The 14,532-nt window shown below is 47.1% G+C and overlaps 1 protein-coding gene across 6 annotated transcripts in view; it reads left to right on the top strand.

Annotated features, from left to right (window-relative positions):
- DPP6 (dipeptidyl peptidase like 6) overlaps positions 1-14,532 on the top strand; it is a 1,252,024-nt gene that overhangs the window by 1,126,910 nt on the left and 110,582 nt on the right. For all 6 annotated transcript variants that reach the window (XM_051857103.2, XM_051857105.2, XM_070077270.1 and 3 more), the window contains exons 12-15: positions 505-543; positions 8,714-8,821; positions 11,231-11,322; positions 12,273-12,320. In XM_051857103.2, coding sequence (XP_051713063.2) covers positions 505-543; positions 8,714-8,821; positions 11,231-11,322; positions 12,273-12,320 — 287 coding nt within the window. The remainder of the gene's footprint in view (positions 1-504; positions 544-8,713; positions 8,822-11,230; positions 11,323-12,272; positions 12,321-14,532) is intronic.

The raw sequence follows: 14,532 nt of genomic DNA, 5'->3' as shown, positions 1-14,532 counted from the left end.
TATTTTTATTTTTGCCTCCTTTGCACAGCATTCTAAAAAAATTTTGATTAACGTTTTAACCCCTTTTAGAGGGGTTTGGCTCTAGCAGATCCTTAATCAGAACGACCACCTGGAATTTTGACTGAATGTCCACATGCAGGCACGTGAATCCTACAACAATGTGGCAACCCACGTTTGTCTTTAAGTGGGCACATGTCTGTCAGTGGCGGCCACCAAATGGGGGAAGTACCACCTGCTTCCTCAGGTTGTTCCCTGCTATGAGTGTGAACTCATGGATGGGGGCCCATGGCATTCTTCTTGCTCAAGGACATGTGTATCTCATTCCAAGCCATAATGTGAGACAAAGAGGAGAGCCAGGGATTATCACACTCCTCCCTCAGAGCAAACCACAGCAGCTCTTCTGTACCTGGGCAGCCAGCATGGAGGTGAAGTGAAATTGTTTTCTGCGTGGTTGGTCACAGACATGACGCATCCCCCTTTCCTAATGCTCTTATTTCATTTCAGAAACACGAGGATGAAAGTGAAGCTTGGCTGCACAGACAGGTAACTGCTCCAGGCAGGTGTTCCCATGAGCACCTCCACCGCACCACCTCTGGGGTGGTTCTCAGGGGTTTTGCAGTAGCAGAACCATGTCTGAAATTAAATCACACAGAGAGAAGTACATGCAAGGTTGTAGCCTTGGTGCTCCCTTTCCATAGCCCCCCCCCCCACAGGCACTACTAGAGGATCTTGGACTTCCATGGAAATACTACATTTAAAAAAAGATTTATTTATTTGAAAGGCAGAGTTACAGAAAGAGAGGGAGAGACAGAGAGAGGGATCTTCCATTTGCTGGTTTACTTCCCAATGACCACAGTGCCTGAAGCTGAGCCAGGAGTTTCACCTGGATCTCCGATGTGGGTACAGGGGCCCAAGGACTTGAGCCGTCTTCTGCTTTCCGAGGCTGTAGCAGAGAGCTGGATCAGAAGTGGAGCAGTTGAGACACGAACTAGAGCCCATATGGGATGCCGGTGTCGCAGGCAGTGACTGAGCCCGCTAAGCCACAACACTGACCCCAGGAATACTGCTCTTTAGAATGTGCAAGGCATCTTCAAAACCTCATAGGAAGTGCATGTTATGTAAAAACTGTACATAGATTTTAATTTCTTTGCACAAAAATCAAATTATCCTTTCGATCTCTTTTCCTTGAATGTTTTAAAGTCCCCACATAGAATGTTTGGTGGGCCTCTGCTCTCAGATAACATTCTTTTGGGGAATTCAAAATGATGAGTTTATAACAATTGCTTGCATATAATCTATGGTAAAACCAGAGCTTGGTGGACATTCTTATTGATTTGACATGGACTCCCTGAGATTCAGTGAGACCCTTCCCTAGGGACACAACTTCAACACTGTCCCCCAAGAATCTTTTCCCTAACTCAGAAAATGAAATGTTGCTTTGCAATATATTTTAGGAGCATGACCTGGAGGGATCAGGAGAAGCCTAGAATAAATCACTCTGTGACCAAATTTTTTGGAAAGTTAGACCAAAAGGAAAACCCTCAGCACTGATCTTTTCTTTCTTTTTTTACTTTGTGTCTCTTTCTACATTCTGATATTATAAAGATTGGATAGGTCCCTAAACCTATATATATATGAAATACATGAAATTTGTACACCTTAAATAAAATTTTTAAAAAATGTATGGGAATATTTTAGAAACACACACTTTATCCTACTTGATGGAATGAAAAATACCAGAAAATTCTATGGGAATAATCAAACTAGATTTGAGTCTCAAGGATTATGGTGGAGAGGCAGAGATGTGCTTTTTTACTGGAATGGTGGATTCCATGTTTGGAAAATACTGAAGCAGGACAAGACAGTGTCCACAGTGGCTCTCTGAGAACATTCTAGCACTCCAGCCACTCTGCCATATCTTTAATCCATGGAATTAGTCGTCTGTCACAGCTATCTAGTAACTCAGGAGTGCTAGCCTCCTACATGGAATCTTTTTCTTCTAAATGTATGCTTTTTCTGCTCCATGCCAGTTATACCCAAAAGGAAATAGTTCTGTCAGTATGGCTACTTTTGTTTCCCCATGTCCAAGTTTGTGCACCAAGTCCAAGCCAAGATGATATTACAAATGAGAGAGGATGTGGAGCCCTGAAATATTAGACTGGAAAGTGTTTGAATGCCACCTGGACCAAAGGTATAAGCACAAACGTTGAGGAATATTGTGGTGTTCATCTCACATCAGGTGGAATATCAGAGAGATTGGACTGAAAGGGTCATTTAAAAATCCATTACCTGTGGGGCCAGCTAATCCTCTGCCTGCAGTGCCAGTATCCCATGTGGGTGCTGGGTTCTAGTCCCAATTGCTCCTCTTCCTGTCCAGCTCTCTGCTGTGGCCCGGGAAGGCACTGGAGGATGGCCCAAGTGCTTGGGTGCCTGCACCCACATGGAAGACCGGGAGGAGGCACCTGGCTCCTGGCTTCCAATCGGCTCAGCGCCGGGCATGGTAGCCATTTGGGGGGTGAGCCAACGGAGGGAAGACCTTTCTCTCCGTCTCTCTCTTACTGTCTGTCAAATTAAAAAAAAAAAAATCCATTTCCTGTGTAGTCAGATGTTCCACCAAAAGCTATGAATCGTGGCAGTCACCATGTCAATTTAAAAAAAAAAAAAAAAGAATCACGAGAAAGACTATAACGTGACAAAGGCATAGCTAATTTTCACTGTTAGCCTCAACAGCTTTTCCTGCAAGATCAGGAGAAAGAACAGGGTGCCCACACTCACGACTTCTCATCAACAGCGTGCTGGCAGTCCTCGCAGAGCAATTAGGCAAGAGAAAGAAAAGTTACTCAAATCAGGAAGGAAGAAGGAGAGTTGTCTATGGATAACATGGTCTCTCTTTATTTTAAAGATTTATTTATGTATTTTAAAGAGTTACACAGAGAGAGAGGAGAGGCAGAGAGAGAGAGAGAGAGGCCTCCCATCCGCTGGTTCACTTCCCCAATTGGCCACAATGGCTGGAGCTGCGCCGATCTGAAGCCAGGAGCCAGGAGCTTCCTCCAGGTCTCCACGTGGGTGCAGGGGCCCAAGGACTTGGGCCATCTTCTACTGCTTTCCCAGGCCATTAGCAGAGAGCTGAGAGCTGGATCGGAACTGGAACAGCCAGGTCTCGAACCGGCACCCATATGGGATGTGTGCACTTCAGGCCAGGGCTTTAACCTGCTGCGCCACAGTGCAAAAGAAAGAAATCCTCATCTCATACTGCCTACAAAAATAAACTCAAATAGGTTAAAGGCTTAAATATAAGACTTAAAAACTACTAAAAGAAAACATAGATGAAAATCTCTCTGACATTCGTATGAGTAATGTGTTTTCTTTTTTAATAGAAAGTCATGCAAAAGTAAAAAAAGACAAATGGGATTGCATCAAAGTAAAAAAGCTCTGGACAGCCAAAGCAACAATCAACAAAGTGAAGAGACAACCTACTGTATGGGAAAAAAAGTTTGCAAACCATATATCTGATAGGGGGATAAATCCAAAACATACGAGGAACTCAAACAGCTCAGCATTAAGAAATCAAGTAATAGGATTAAAACAGGCAAAGAATCTGAACAGACATTACTTGAAATAAGGCACACAAATGAACAACCGGTATATGAAAAAAATGAACATCAAGCATTAGAGAAATGCAAATTAGGACCACAATGAGGTATCACCTCACACCTGTTAGAGTGACTACTGTAAATCAGATGGAAGATGTGTGTTGGAGAGGGTGTGAAGGAAAAGAAACCTTTGCATATTATTGGGATTATAAACTAGTGCAGCCATTGTGGAAACCAGTATGGAGGGCCCAGGACAAAGCAAAAATAGATGTATGTGTTCCAACAATACCACTTCTGATTGTATAACCAAGGCATACACAGTCAGTATGTTGAAGAAATACCTGTATTCATATATTCAATTCATTATTCACAAAAGGCAAAACATGGAAACATCCTTGGTGTCCACTACACGTGAAAGGTTAAAGAAAATGTGCTTTAAATACACAATTACTATTATTCAGCCTTAAAGAATTCCTTTGTGACAATGTGGAAGAACCTGGAGGACATTATGTTAAGTTAAATAAGGTGGGCATAGAAAGACACAGAATCTCACTGACAGGTAAAAATGTAAGATGGTTAAACTGATAGAAGCAGGGTTGAGTAGTGATTACCACTAGTAGGAGTCGGGGAAAGTGTTGGTCAAAGGATGCAAAATTTCAGTTTGACAACAGGAGTTAAGTTTAAGAGAGCTACTGTTCAATATGGTGATTACAGTTAACGACTGTGTTTGGGGCTAGCATCGTGGCAGCTTAACCAGCTGCAATGCCGGCATCCCATGAGTGCCAGAACCTCAGCTGCTCCATTTCCAAGCCAGCTCCCTGCTGATGTGTCTGGGAAAGCAGTGCAGGTAGCTCAAGTCCTTGGCCCCCACCACTCACACAGGGACCTGGCTGGAGTACCAGACTCCTGGCTTTGGCCTGGCTCAGCTTTGACCTTTGTGGCCATTTGGGGAGTGAACTAGTGGATGGAAGATATTCCTCTCCCTCTCCCTCTCCTTCCCCCTCCCCCTTCTCCCCCTCCCCTCCCCCTTCTCCCCCTCTTTCTCTTTAACTCTAGCTTTCAAATAAATGAAGTAAATATTTTTTTAAAAAAATTATTCTAAAAGCCGTGTAATACTCTTGAACATTGCTAAGAGGATAGATTTTCTCTACATAAAAAAAAAAATGTGTGTGAGGTTGTGCACATGCTGATTGTCTGAGTTTACCCATTGTACAGTGTATATGTATTCACACATGTTATACACCTGGAATATATATAACTTGTGTTTACCGATTACAAAATTTCTGCTTTAAAAGATAAGTGAACTGCCATTAATGAGCATTTTTTGTAGCCTGGGTCAGATGTTCATGCCTTTTTTGTGGCTGAGTAATACTCCATTGTATTTCTCTATCACAACTTATCTGTGATGGACATTGCAGTTGTTGTAAACAGTGCTACTAAGGAGCCAAGCCAGACAGTAAAGGTCACTTATTGCACGAATCCGTGTATATGAAATGTCCAGAATGAACAAGTTCAAGGACGGAGAACTGGCTGCCAAGAACCGAGGGGAGGGGAAAAAAGGGAGTCAGAGCTTTGTGGACATGAGGTTTCATTCCGGGGTGTTGGGAACATTTGAGGAGTAGACAGAAGTGACAATTTTCCAACATTGTCAAGGGACTAAATGCCACTGAATCGTTCCCTTTTATTAAAATGTGTTATGTCATGTGAATTTTTTCCTCAATACATTTTGTAAAACTCAATCAGCTCGAGTGCCAGCTCTCAAAGATGTTACAGTCTGGACCGGGAGAGGAGATGTGGACATGAATTCTGAAGCACAGAAGTGAGGGCAATCCTGCAGTGCGCTCAGAAGCGGGGTGGCAGTGCTTAGATGAGGTTGGAAGCTGGGTGACAGGGTGCCGGCAGTGTGGGTGTGGTCCTCATGTCACGTGCAGACTTTGTGTTCGGCCAGGCAGAGGTGAAGGATGTGCTTACCCAAGTCGCAGTGTTTCTCTGTCGGGGCCAGGGAGGATGTTGGGAGACTGAAGGTGGGTGCGTTCAGTCCTCCCCTCTCGGAGCCACGACTATGGGGAGCTCAGCTGGCTGCCACTGAGCCCCAGTGTGGTTCTGGAGGCGGGGCACGTGGGCCATGGGTCTGTCTTCCAGCACTCACTTCCTCAGCTCTGCAGAGTGGCACTGAATCAAAGCCACCCCAGTGGGATTTTTCTGTACTTATCAACGGCAGAGCCGATGGTGACAACACCATCCAAACCCAGGGTGGAAGGCCTGAATGGCATGCAGGAAGCCAGATCCTCCCAAGCAAAAGCAAAGCAACACTTAAAAAGTAGCAGAAAAGGAAATAATCCTTATGGTTTAAGGTAGAAATGTGAGAGTAATTACTAAGTAAAGGTTAACATTTTGTAAGTAGCTACTTAAAGGGTTGCAGTGCTGTCTTTGATAATCAGAGATGCTGCATTCCTGAGTCAGGTCAGTCCAGCAGCCTACATTTCTACGTGCACCACTGGTCAGTGGCAGCCTCCCCGGGCAGCAGCAAGGAGGCTGTGATGTATCCGAACACCCTGCAGGTGGCCTGCGTGTGAAGCTCCGTGCCATGCAGCAAATGTCTAATTTCAAACAGTTTCTCATTTCCTTCTTGTTTTCATGAAGGAATTCATGGATCCGACTTTTCTAAAACTTTTGGGGGAGTTTTTTCATTCTTCAAGATGCCATGGGCTCCTGGTGCGTGACTTAGAGCTTAGTCAAGGCTGGGCCTGCCACCTGCCACCAGAGAACCTGCAGGCTGTCACATCAGGCAGGGTGTGGGGGCATGTCTCATCACAGCCCTAAGCCGACAACCAAGGGAAACAAGAGCTGAGGCCAGTCTCCTCCCCATCCACCTCCTGTGGGTCCCTGGAGCTTGTCTCTAATGGCCCAGAAGAGACTACAGTCTGGAAAATCCTGCAAACCTCATGGAGACACAGTTTACTGAGGCCAATCTGTCTTCAGTGACCCATCGCCAGGGGAACAAGGTGACACAGAGCAATCCTGTCAGCTTTGTGTCATCGTAGCCTCCACTGCCTCCCTCTCTCCACTTCTTGTCTCCTTCCCAGAGTCCTCTGCATGGATCCCTTCTAAGACCCCCTGTCAACCAGAAAGCAGAGGCGAATATTGTGTGTGGACACCCAACAAGGCCCCTCTCCTCCAGGAACATTCCAGAGAAAGAGGCGGTCGCCTCTGCCCACCTTCCCACCCCATCATGGCTGCCGTGCTGTGAAAGTAGATCCTGACTTAAATCCACTGGGACCTCCACCAGAGCCCATGATCCTTGGGTTGAAGGCTCAGCCCTCTGAGTAGATTTCTGACTGCCTCATTCCTTCCCAGGATTGTAGATTTGTGATTTCAGACTCTTGGCAGGGAGGTGAGACAAGAGGAGTTTGAAGGAACATGCAAAGAATTGGTAGAAATGCTACAAATCACTCACAAAGAATCTCTCATCTATAAGGAGAACTTGTTCTACATAGACTGGCACGAGTGGTGTCATAGAACTTAGGCATCGTGTATGATAAAGGCTCTGTTATCCACAGAGGCTACAAATTGTTTTCCCCAAAATCGAATAGGAGACAGAATCAGGATGAAAATAAAAGCCCAGGTCCCCAGGTCAAACATCATAATCCTCTGTCACTAAAAACTGCATTTACCACATGAGCACCCAAGCGTCGGTGTCAAAGGCTGGTGCTGTCAGCAGCATACCCTGGGGTGTTTCCATGGACTGATACCACCCAAACGGCTGAGATCATCTCATTGTAAACACTGTGATTCTGGCCAGTACTGATTATTTATTATATTTATTCAGAGTATTTTTCTCTGCCAAATGTACAAACGTTTTCCCCCAGAAAGCAGGGAATATTGCACTGTGTATCCTGCAGTTGGCAAAGAGAAGAACATTTAAAAAGCCAAATTAACCACTGGTCTCTCCATTCCCTCGACTTTTAAATACCACACTTCCAACTCTAAATAGAAAAATAAATATTTGCAGATTAAAGGTCTCATTTTATTGCAAATATTCATGAAGATTAAATGTCATTTTAATCACATGTGAGTTGATTTCTCTGGGCATATCATATTTGCATGTGTTCATTCAGTGCAGAGAAATGAGTTTTCCTTGTGCCAGCTGGGGTTTATTTACCATTTGTTCTCAAACTCAGCATTAGTGCGCTGTTCCTTGAATCAGAAAATATATATACCGTAGCAGACTAATTGGCGTTCACGGATGGAAACTTTCAAACTTGAGCTTCAGAGAGACTGAGAGGCAAAATCTCTTTTGCCCATCAAAGCGACAGCCACTCTACTGGGGGTTGGCTGAGGCTGAGACTGGCTTCTCTTCTCAACATTGGGGGGGGTGGGGGAGGCGGTGCAATACTTGTCAGGCCTCATCTCCCAGCCTGGATCTCTTTCCCCCAGGGAAAACTGGGAGTACTGATTGGTTTCCAGGGAGCAGTCAATGACAGTTGATTCAAGCAAGCATGCGCCACCTAGTGTCCACTTTGGGTTGAAACTTCCTGAGTTCTACCATCCCACGTTTCAGAATATGTAGAACTTCTCCTTGGGTTTGTTTTTCTTTCTTTCTTGTTTCCTTGAGGGGCCATTCAGTGTGAAATGGACAGACTTTATTAAAAAAAGAGGATTGAAAGAATGGAATTCATTTTCATGCAAACTCAGGTTTGTGATTTTCAGAATCGCATTTCTTGGGACATATAATGCAGGCCACTGGAGAAATTTCAGAACGTGCCCTGGTTTCTGTGGGCAGCAGTTTGAGGGGCAAGCACATAGCACCTTTTTGAGGGCTCAGTTCCTGTTCTCTCTGCTGAGCCTGGCCTGTATACCTCAGGTCTTTTTCTTGGTGCTTTGTGAACGGTGCCTCTGCTTAGACTGTGTCTGTGAAGCCTGTTCTTTCAGAAAACCAAAAGGCTGGCTCATGATTCCCAAGGAAAGACAAGACTCTGTATAGCACTTCTTTTTTTTCAACTCCATCTCTCATTGGAAATCGCATAGAAAATGTATCAGGATGTATTTTATACTGCTTCGACCTCTGCAAAATCAAACAGAGCACCTGTATGTATTGAATCCATTGCTTTTGTCCACAGAACGAAGAGCCGGTGTTCTCCAAGGATGGCCGGAAGTTTTTCTTTGTGAGAGCCATTCCCCAGGGAGGCCGAGGAAAATTCTATCACATCACCGTGTCTTCTTCCCAGGTATATACCCTGCAGGTTTCCAGAACTCTTGCTGTGTGGGAGTTGGCTTCTGTGGCTGAGCCCACTTGCTGTTTTCAAGGACTTTAAAGTAACCTGGGGATACTGAGTCGCGAAGACGTGTTGCACAAGCTACCAAGCAGGTGGAACACACCTAGAGATGCTGATCAGGGTGTGGGTCGGGTTTTGCTCTTTGTGAGTGCTCAGGAACATGAATGACACCTCTGGCTTTAGCAGAGGAGACTCTGGGGTGTGGTCTAGGGCCCTCCATGTACCCCTCTCCCTTACACCATCCTGTCCCATGAGGCTGAGTGGACTCAGAGCTCTCAGGGTCTTTCCTGAGTCTGGACTTCAAACCATCCCAGCTCCACTTGGAGCCAGAGGCAGGTACCATTGTGTGGTGTGGTTGTTCCCAAGCACCACTCAACTGACTCTGGCATTTGGTAGATTATAAGCCCGTGCTACTGAGCAGGAGCTACGGAGATTAATCACATGGACTTAGAGCCCAAAGTGGGCCTCCTGGTGAATACAGCCCCTGTACAAGACCCCCCCCCACCCAGGAAGAGGCTCACACCTGCAGGAGGCCACTGCCACAGCACCAAGCTTCTGTGGAACTCGGCCCGAGAGAGGTGATGAGGGGCAGAGAATGCCCTTGAAGCTCCTCGCGACCACCAGCCCCATCCTCGGGCTGTAGATTTGGGTTTTGGAGCATTCCACAGTTATCTGGGCTCAAGGTCACTGAATGAAAGTTAAAAAGGAGAATAAATATTCAAGGTCATTTAATAAAAGTTAAAAAAGAAGGCTAATCAGAAACGTTCTGTGGAAACAAAGTAGGAAGTTCATGTTTATGATGTGGCCCAACAGACAATCTCGAAGAAAGATTCTGAGAGCCTCCCGTGTAGAAGCAGTTTGGTGGGAAAAGGTCAGAGAGCATCCTGCCTCCAGTGATGGAGATAATGTCTACACGGAGGCCGAGGCACACATACAGTCCGCTTCCCTTCTCTTAATCACAGGACTTGCAACACATCCGCAAACCCTTTCCATCCCTTAATTCCTGTGCTTTTCACTCCATAGCTCCAGATTCCTTTGCTTTCTCATCTTGGACAACTTTAGCCAAGAAAAAAAATACTTTTTGGGTGTTTTCATCCACTCCCATCCCTGAGGGTGTCCAAGGGCTCAGCGTTTGCTGAAAACCCCATCAGTCTCCAGCAGGAAGCAATCCCTGTGTGCTGCCCAGGGCCCTCACTCCCACTCTGACCCTTTGCTTCGGAACCCAGGACGCCTTTTGAGCCCTGCTGCCTTCCTGAGCCCTCTAGGCACCCCTACTCCCCCACCACACACACACTGGGACCCTCGTGGGTTTCTCCTCTGTGATGCCTGTAAGCCCAGGGTGTTGGGCTGCTGCCTTCCTGAGCCCTCTAGGCACCCCTACTCCCCCCACCAAACACACACTGGGACCCTTGTGGGTTTCTCCTCTGTGATGCCTGTAAGCCCAGGGTGTTGGCCTTGGCCCTTGAACTAAGTTCATCTCCATCCCCTGAAGTGCCTTTCCTTCAGGCACCTGTGCTCTGATGCACCTCAGCACCTGCAGTCAGTCCCCTCCCTCCCTCCCTCCCTCCCTCTCTCCCTCCCTCTTCCCCTCTCCCTCCTTTCCTCCCTCCCTCCCTTCCTCCCCTTCCTCCCTCCCTCTCTCCCTGTCTCCCTCTTCCTCCCTCCCTCCCTCCCTCCCTCCCTCCCTCCCTCCCTCCCTTCCTCCTCCTCCTCCTCCTCCTCCTCCTCCTCCTCCTCCTCCTCCTCCTCCTCCTCCTCCTTCTTCTTCTTCTCTCTCTCTCTCTCTCTCTCTCTCTCTGGTACAAGCTACTGTTGTGATCTTTCTGCATGGCTCTGGGAGGTATATCAGGCGACAGTGTGTATGGAATGGACAGTACTCAATGGGCAAGTTCCAGCCCATCCTTGTCAATGACGGCAGAGGATGACAGAGGAGCAAGACTGTCCTTTCCGCCTTGAGTCTTCCTTCCCTTGCCCTGATTCACCCACTTCCCCCTAGAGCTCTCTTTCTCCTTTCCCTAAGAGGATCGGCTCCTCCAGTTAGCATCAGCAGCATGAAAAGCACTGACTCTTCTTACAAGAAGCTTACATTGCAGTTAGAGTTACTGGTGTTGGAGGCATGAGGTGATAACAAAGATGTGGACCATGTGGTATTCCCCATCACTGGCTTTCAAAGAGAGCTGTGGGGTGGGAGAATCAGCAGAGCTTCCTAAAAGCTGTTGGATTTTGGCCATGCCTCCTGGGGGAGGATGAGGCTGTAGGGCAGGCAGACAATGCATTGCTCCTAAAACGACTCAGGGAGGAAGAGCCAAAGTTGGGGTCCAGCCTCGCTGGTCCTGACATCTCTTCTCCTGTGTGTTTCAGCCCAACAGCAGTAACGACAACATCCAGTCCATCACTTCCGGGGACTGGGACGTGACCAAGATCCTGTCCTATGACGAGAAGCGGAATAAGATGTGAGTGCGCGTGGCAGCCAGGGCCCCACCTCACTGGCCAGTGGGACCTGGGTGCTATTTTCAGTCAAATCCTGCTCAGTGAGTACAGAACATGGCACACGAGGACTCGCCCTTCCTTCCTGGACAACTTTGCTAACTCCCCGTTTTTTTATAAAAATGTGTCCTGTGTCAACAAGCCGGCTTCCCACGCCACAAGGGACTGGTTGCCCAAGCGTGATTTGCAAGCAGCCTGTAGGTGAAACACATTAACAGGAACAGGGGTGCTATGATTGACATTTCTTTATTCATTACTTGTTCCTGGCATGATGCTACCTGGTTTAAAAGCTTTATCTTGGTTAATACAGCAGCACCATGAGGTAGGCTTACTGCTTTCCCCATTTTAAGAATAAGCTTAGGACAAAAAGCATCATAATACTTCCAGTTATTTGGTTGACAACCAGTGCAGCTAGGGTGCAACTCAGCTGGTGAGAGTCCAGGGCTGAGTACTTCACCATGATGTCATTCTACCTCCCTGCTGCTGTGACAAGAACATGCAGGGTCTTAGGTGAAAATCAATCAGCATGTATCGGGCTGAGCTTTATGTCTGGACTCGTGTCAGTTGTTCTTGGTCCCTAGCTCTCCAGAAGGTTACCATCTGGGCAAGAAATCCTGCTTCCAATCCAGATGTCCAACGTCACCAACCCCATGTCCTACAGCAGCAGTGTCCTATGGCCCTGAGGCCAGGCAGGAGCCAAAGATACCTTGAGGTTCTAGAATCTGCATCAGTGCGTCCCTTACCTCTTAGCCATCTAACCGTCCCCTGCTCTGGCTGTAGGTGTAGCTGGACCTGAGAGAAATTGCCCATTGTAGGCCACAGAACAGTGGCTGCCCCTGAGTGAGTAGTGCATGCTATGTGAAGTGCAAATGCACCTTGCAGCAGACTAATCCTGTCCTCTTTGACCATCTTGCAGCTACTTCCTGAGCACGGAGGACCTGCCTCGGAGAAGACAGCTCTACAGGTAGCTCTGGTTCCTGCACCCTGGGCCTTGCAGAATTGTGTTTTTCCAGCAGTAGAAAGGGCAGGCAGCAAAGAAGAGTCCCCATCACAGATAAGTAGGAAGTCTGGGGAGAAAGAATGAGGAAGGCTGCACTCAACAAGTCTGGAGGTTTATGTTGTTTTTCTGCCTTTGTTGAATTGAGCTTCCCTTTCTCGCTTGTTTATTCCCTGGATAAGTGCTTCACTTCCACATAAAGTCTTGCCCTTTATCTATGCTTAGATGCTGACTTAGGGGAATTACTCTCACTGGGTGTTTCTGGGAGTGCAGAGTCAGACTTGGAAGTAGACCCATGGACGGGGGAGGGAGACCAACTCTGCCGTCGCAGCCTTGCTGTGACCTTTGCAATGTCCCTTGACACATGCTTTGTCACCTTAAAGGAGAGGGGAGGAGCTCTGAATCTTGGAGAGGGACTCCATTTGTGTACGTTCTGTCCCTCAGCTGCGTTTAATCCCATCACCTGCCACAGCTACAATTCTCACTGGAGAAAGTCCCTGGCTCTGGATGGCGGTCAGCCCTGGGAGCTTCCTACCAGCAGGAAGACCTGCACTTTCATGGTTCTCTCCAGACCAGAAAGGGGGTGACGAAGCACATTGGCCACTGGAGAGGACATCCTGCAGTGCAGACCAAAGGGCTCAAGGCCAGTGACTCACAGTCTGGGCGAGCCAGTGCTGTTCACTCCCATTGCTGTGATGTTAGAAGGAGCCCCCTGAAGCCCCCGCCATCTGTTGTCATCCATTGACTTCTGTGCTGAGAGAGTGTGAGGCCAGCATAAGGGGGCCTAGATGAGGGGAGAAAATTCTGTGGCATGTCCATTTGGTCAGACTTGTTTCTCTCTGCAGCCTTTCATTACTGCCTGTCTACTAGGATTTCTGAAAGCAGCCATGTCATCAAATTAATGAAAAGTGATAAGGCAGCCTGCCAACCTTTTCCTGTAACGTAGGGTGTTAGCTGGTTGTCTTCCTTCCTGTGAAGTATCTTCACTCTTACAGTCTACATATTGAAACCTGTAGCTAAAAGGACCATTCCCAGGCAAAATGTTCAGATGAAGTATATGAAGAGACTTCAAAAAGTTCACAGAAAAGAAATAGAAATAAAAGATAAGTTTAAGGTAGACATTTAGCCCAGCAGTTAAGATGCCCACATGCCACATTAGAGTACACTGATTTGAATCCTAGCTCCAGCTCCTGATTCTAGCTTTTTACCAGTGTAGACCCTAGGAGGTAGAGGTAATTGGAAACTTGAATTGCATTCCCTACTCCAAGCTTCAGCCCCAGCCCAGCCCAGCCCAGGCCATTGCTAGCACCAGGGGAATGAACCAGTGGATAAAGGTGCTTTTTCTCTGCTTTTCTCTCCCTTTCCTTCTCCCTCCCCCTCCCCGACCTCCTTCCCTCCTTCCTTCCCTACCTCCTTCTGAAATAAATAAAAATAAAAGATTATTATTTATATAATGTTTTATAATAATATAATTTTATATAATAATTTATTCTGGCTAAATTTTTTGAAATTCATTTAACTTTCTGAAGTACCCTCATACTAGATACTTCAGAATCTCTTTTTATTTTTTTGAGAGGCAGAGTGGACAGTGAGAGAGACAGAAAGAAAGTTCTTCCTTTGCTGTTGGTTCACCCTCCAATGGTCGCCGCGGCCGGCGCGCTGCGGCCAGTGCACTGCGCTGATACAAAGGCAGGAGCCAGGTGCTTCTCCTGGTCTCCCTTGGGGTGCAGGGCCCAAGTACTTGGGCCATCCTCCACTACACTCCCGGGCCATAGCATAGAGCTGGCCTGGAAGAGGGGCAACCCGGACAGAATCCGGCGCCCCGACCAGGACTAGAACCTGGGGTGCTGGCACCGCAGGTGGAGGATTAGCCTAGTGAGCCGCGGTGCCGGCCGGAATCTCTTAATTGTTGGAAATACATTTTAGGGTTTCTTGCCCTGAAATTACACTTGACTAAAGTGGTCCCTGGAAGGCATCTGTCTAGTATCAAGGAGAAACAACACCTCTAACATTTCACTCTGTGAGGAACATCAGCTTTTGGAAACAGCAAATGCTCAATTCAGCCAGAGTTTATGGATTCTCTGGCATGTCCAGTGTTCACCACTCTGGGAGCACTGGAAAGTGCGTAGAACATACATCCTACTCCCAAATTGCTAAGGGAGTTAAGACACATGGAGAT

The sequence above is a fragment of the Oryctolagus cuniculus genome, chromosome 7, assembly GCF_964237555.1.
Source record: "Oryctolagus cuniculus chromosome 7, mOryCun1.1, whole genome shotgun sequence".
In the NCBI taxonomy this organism is placed as follows: Eukaryota; Metazoa; Chordata; class Mammalia; order Lagomorpha; family Leporidae; genus Oryctolagus; species Oryctolagus cuniculus.
This window is presented reverse-complemented; position numbering and strand designations above follow the sequence as displayed.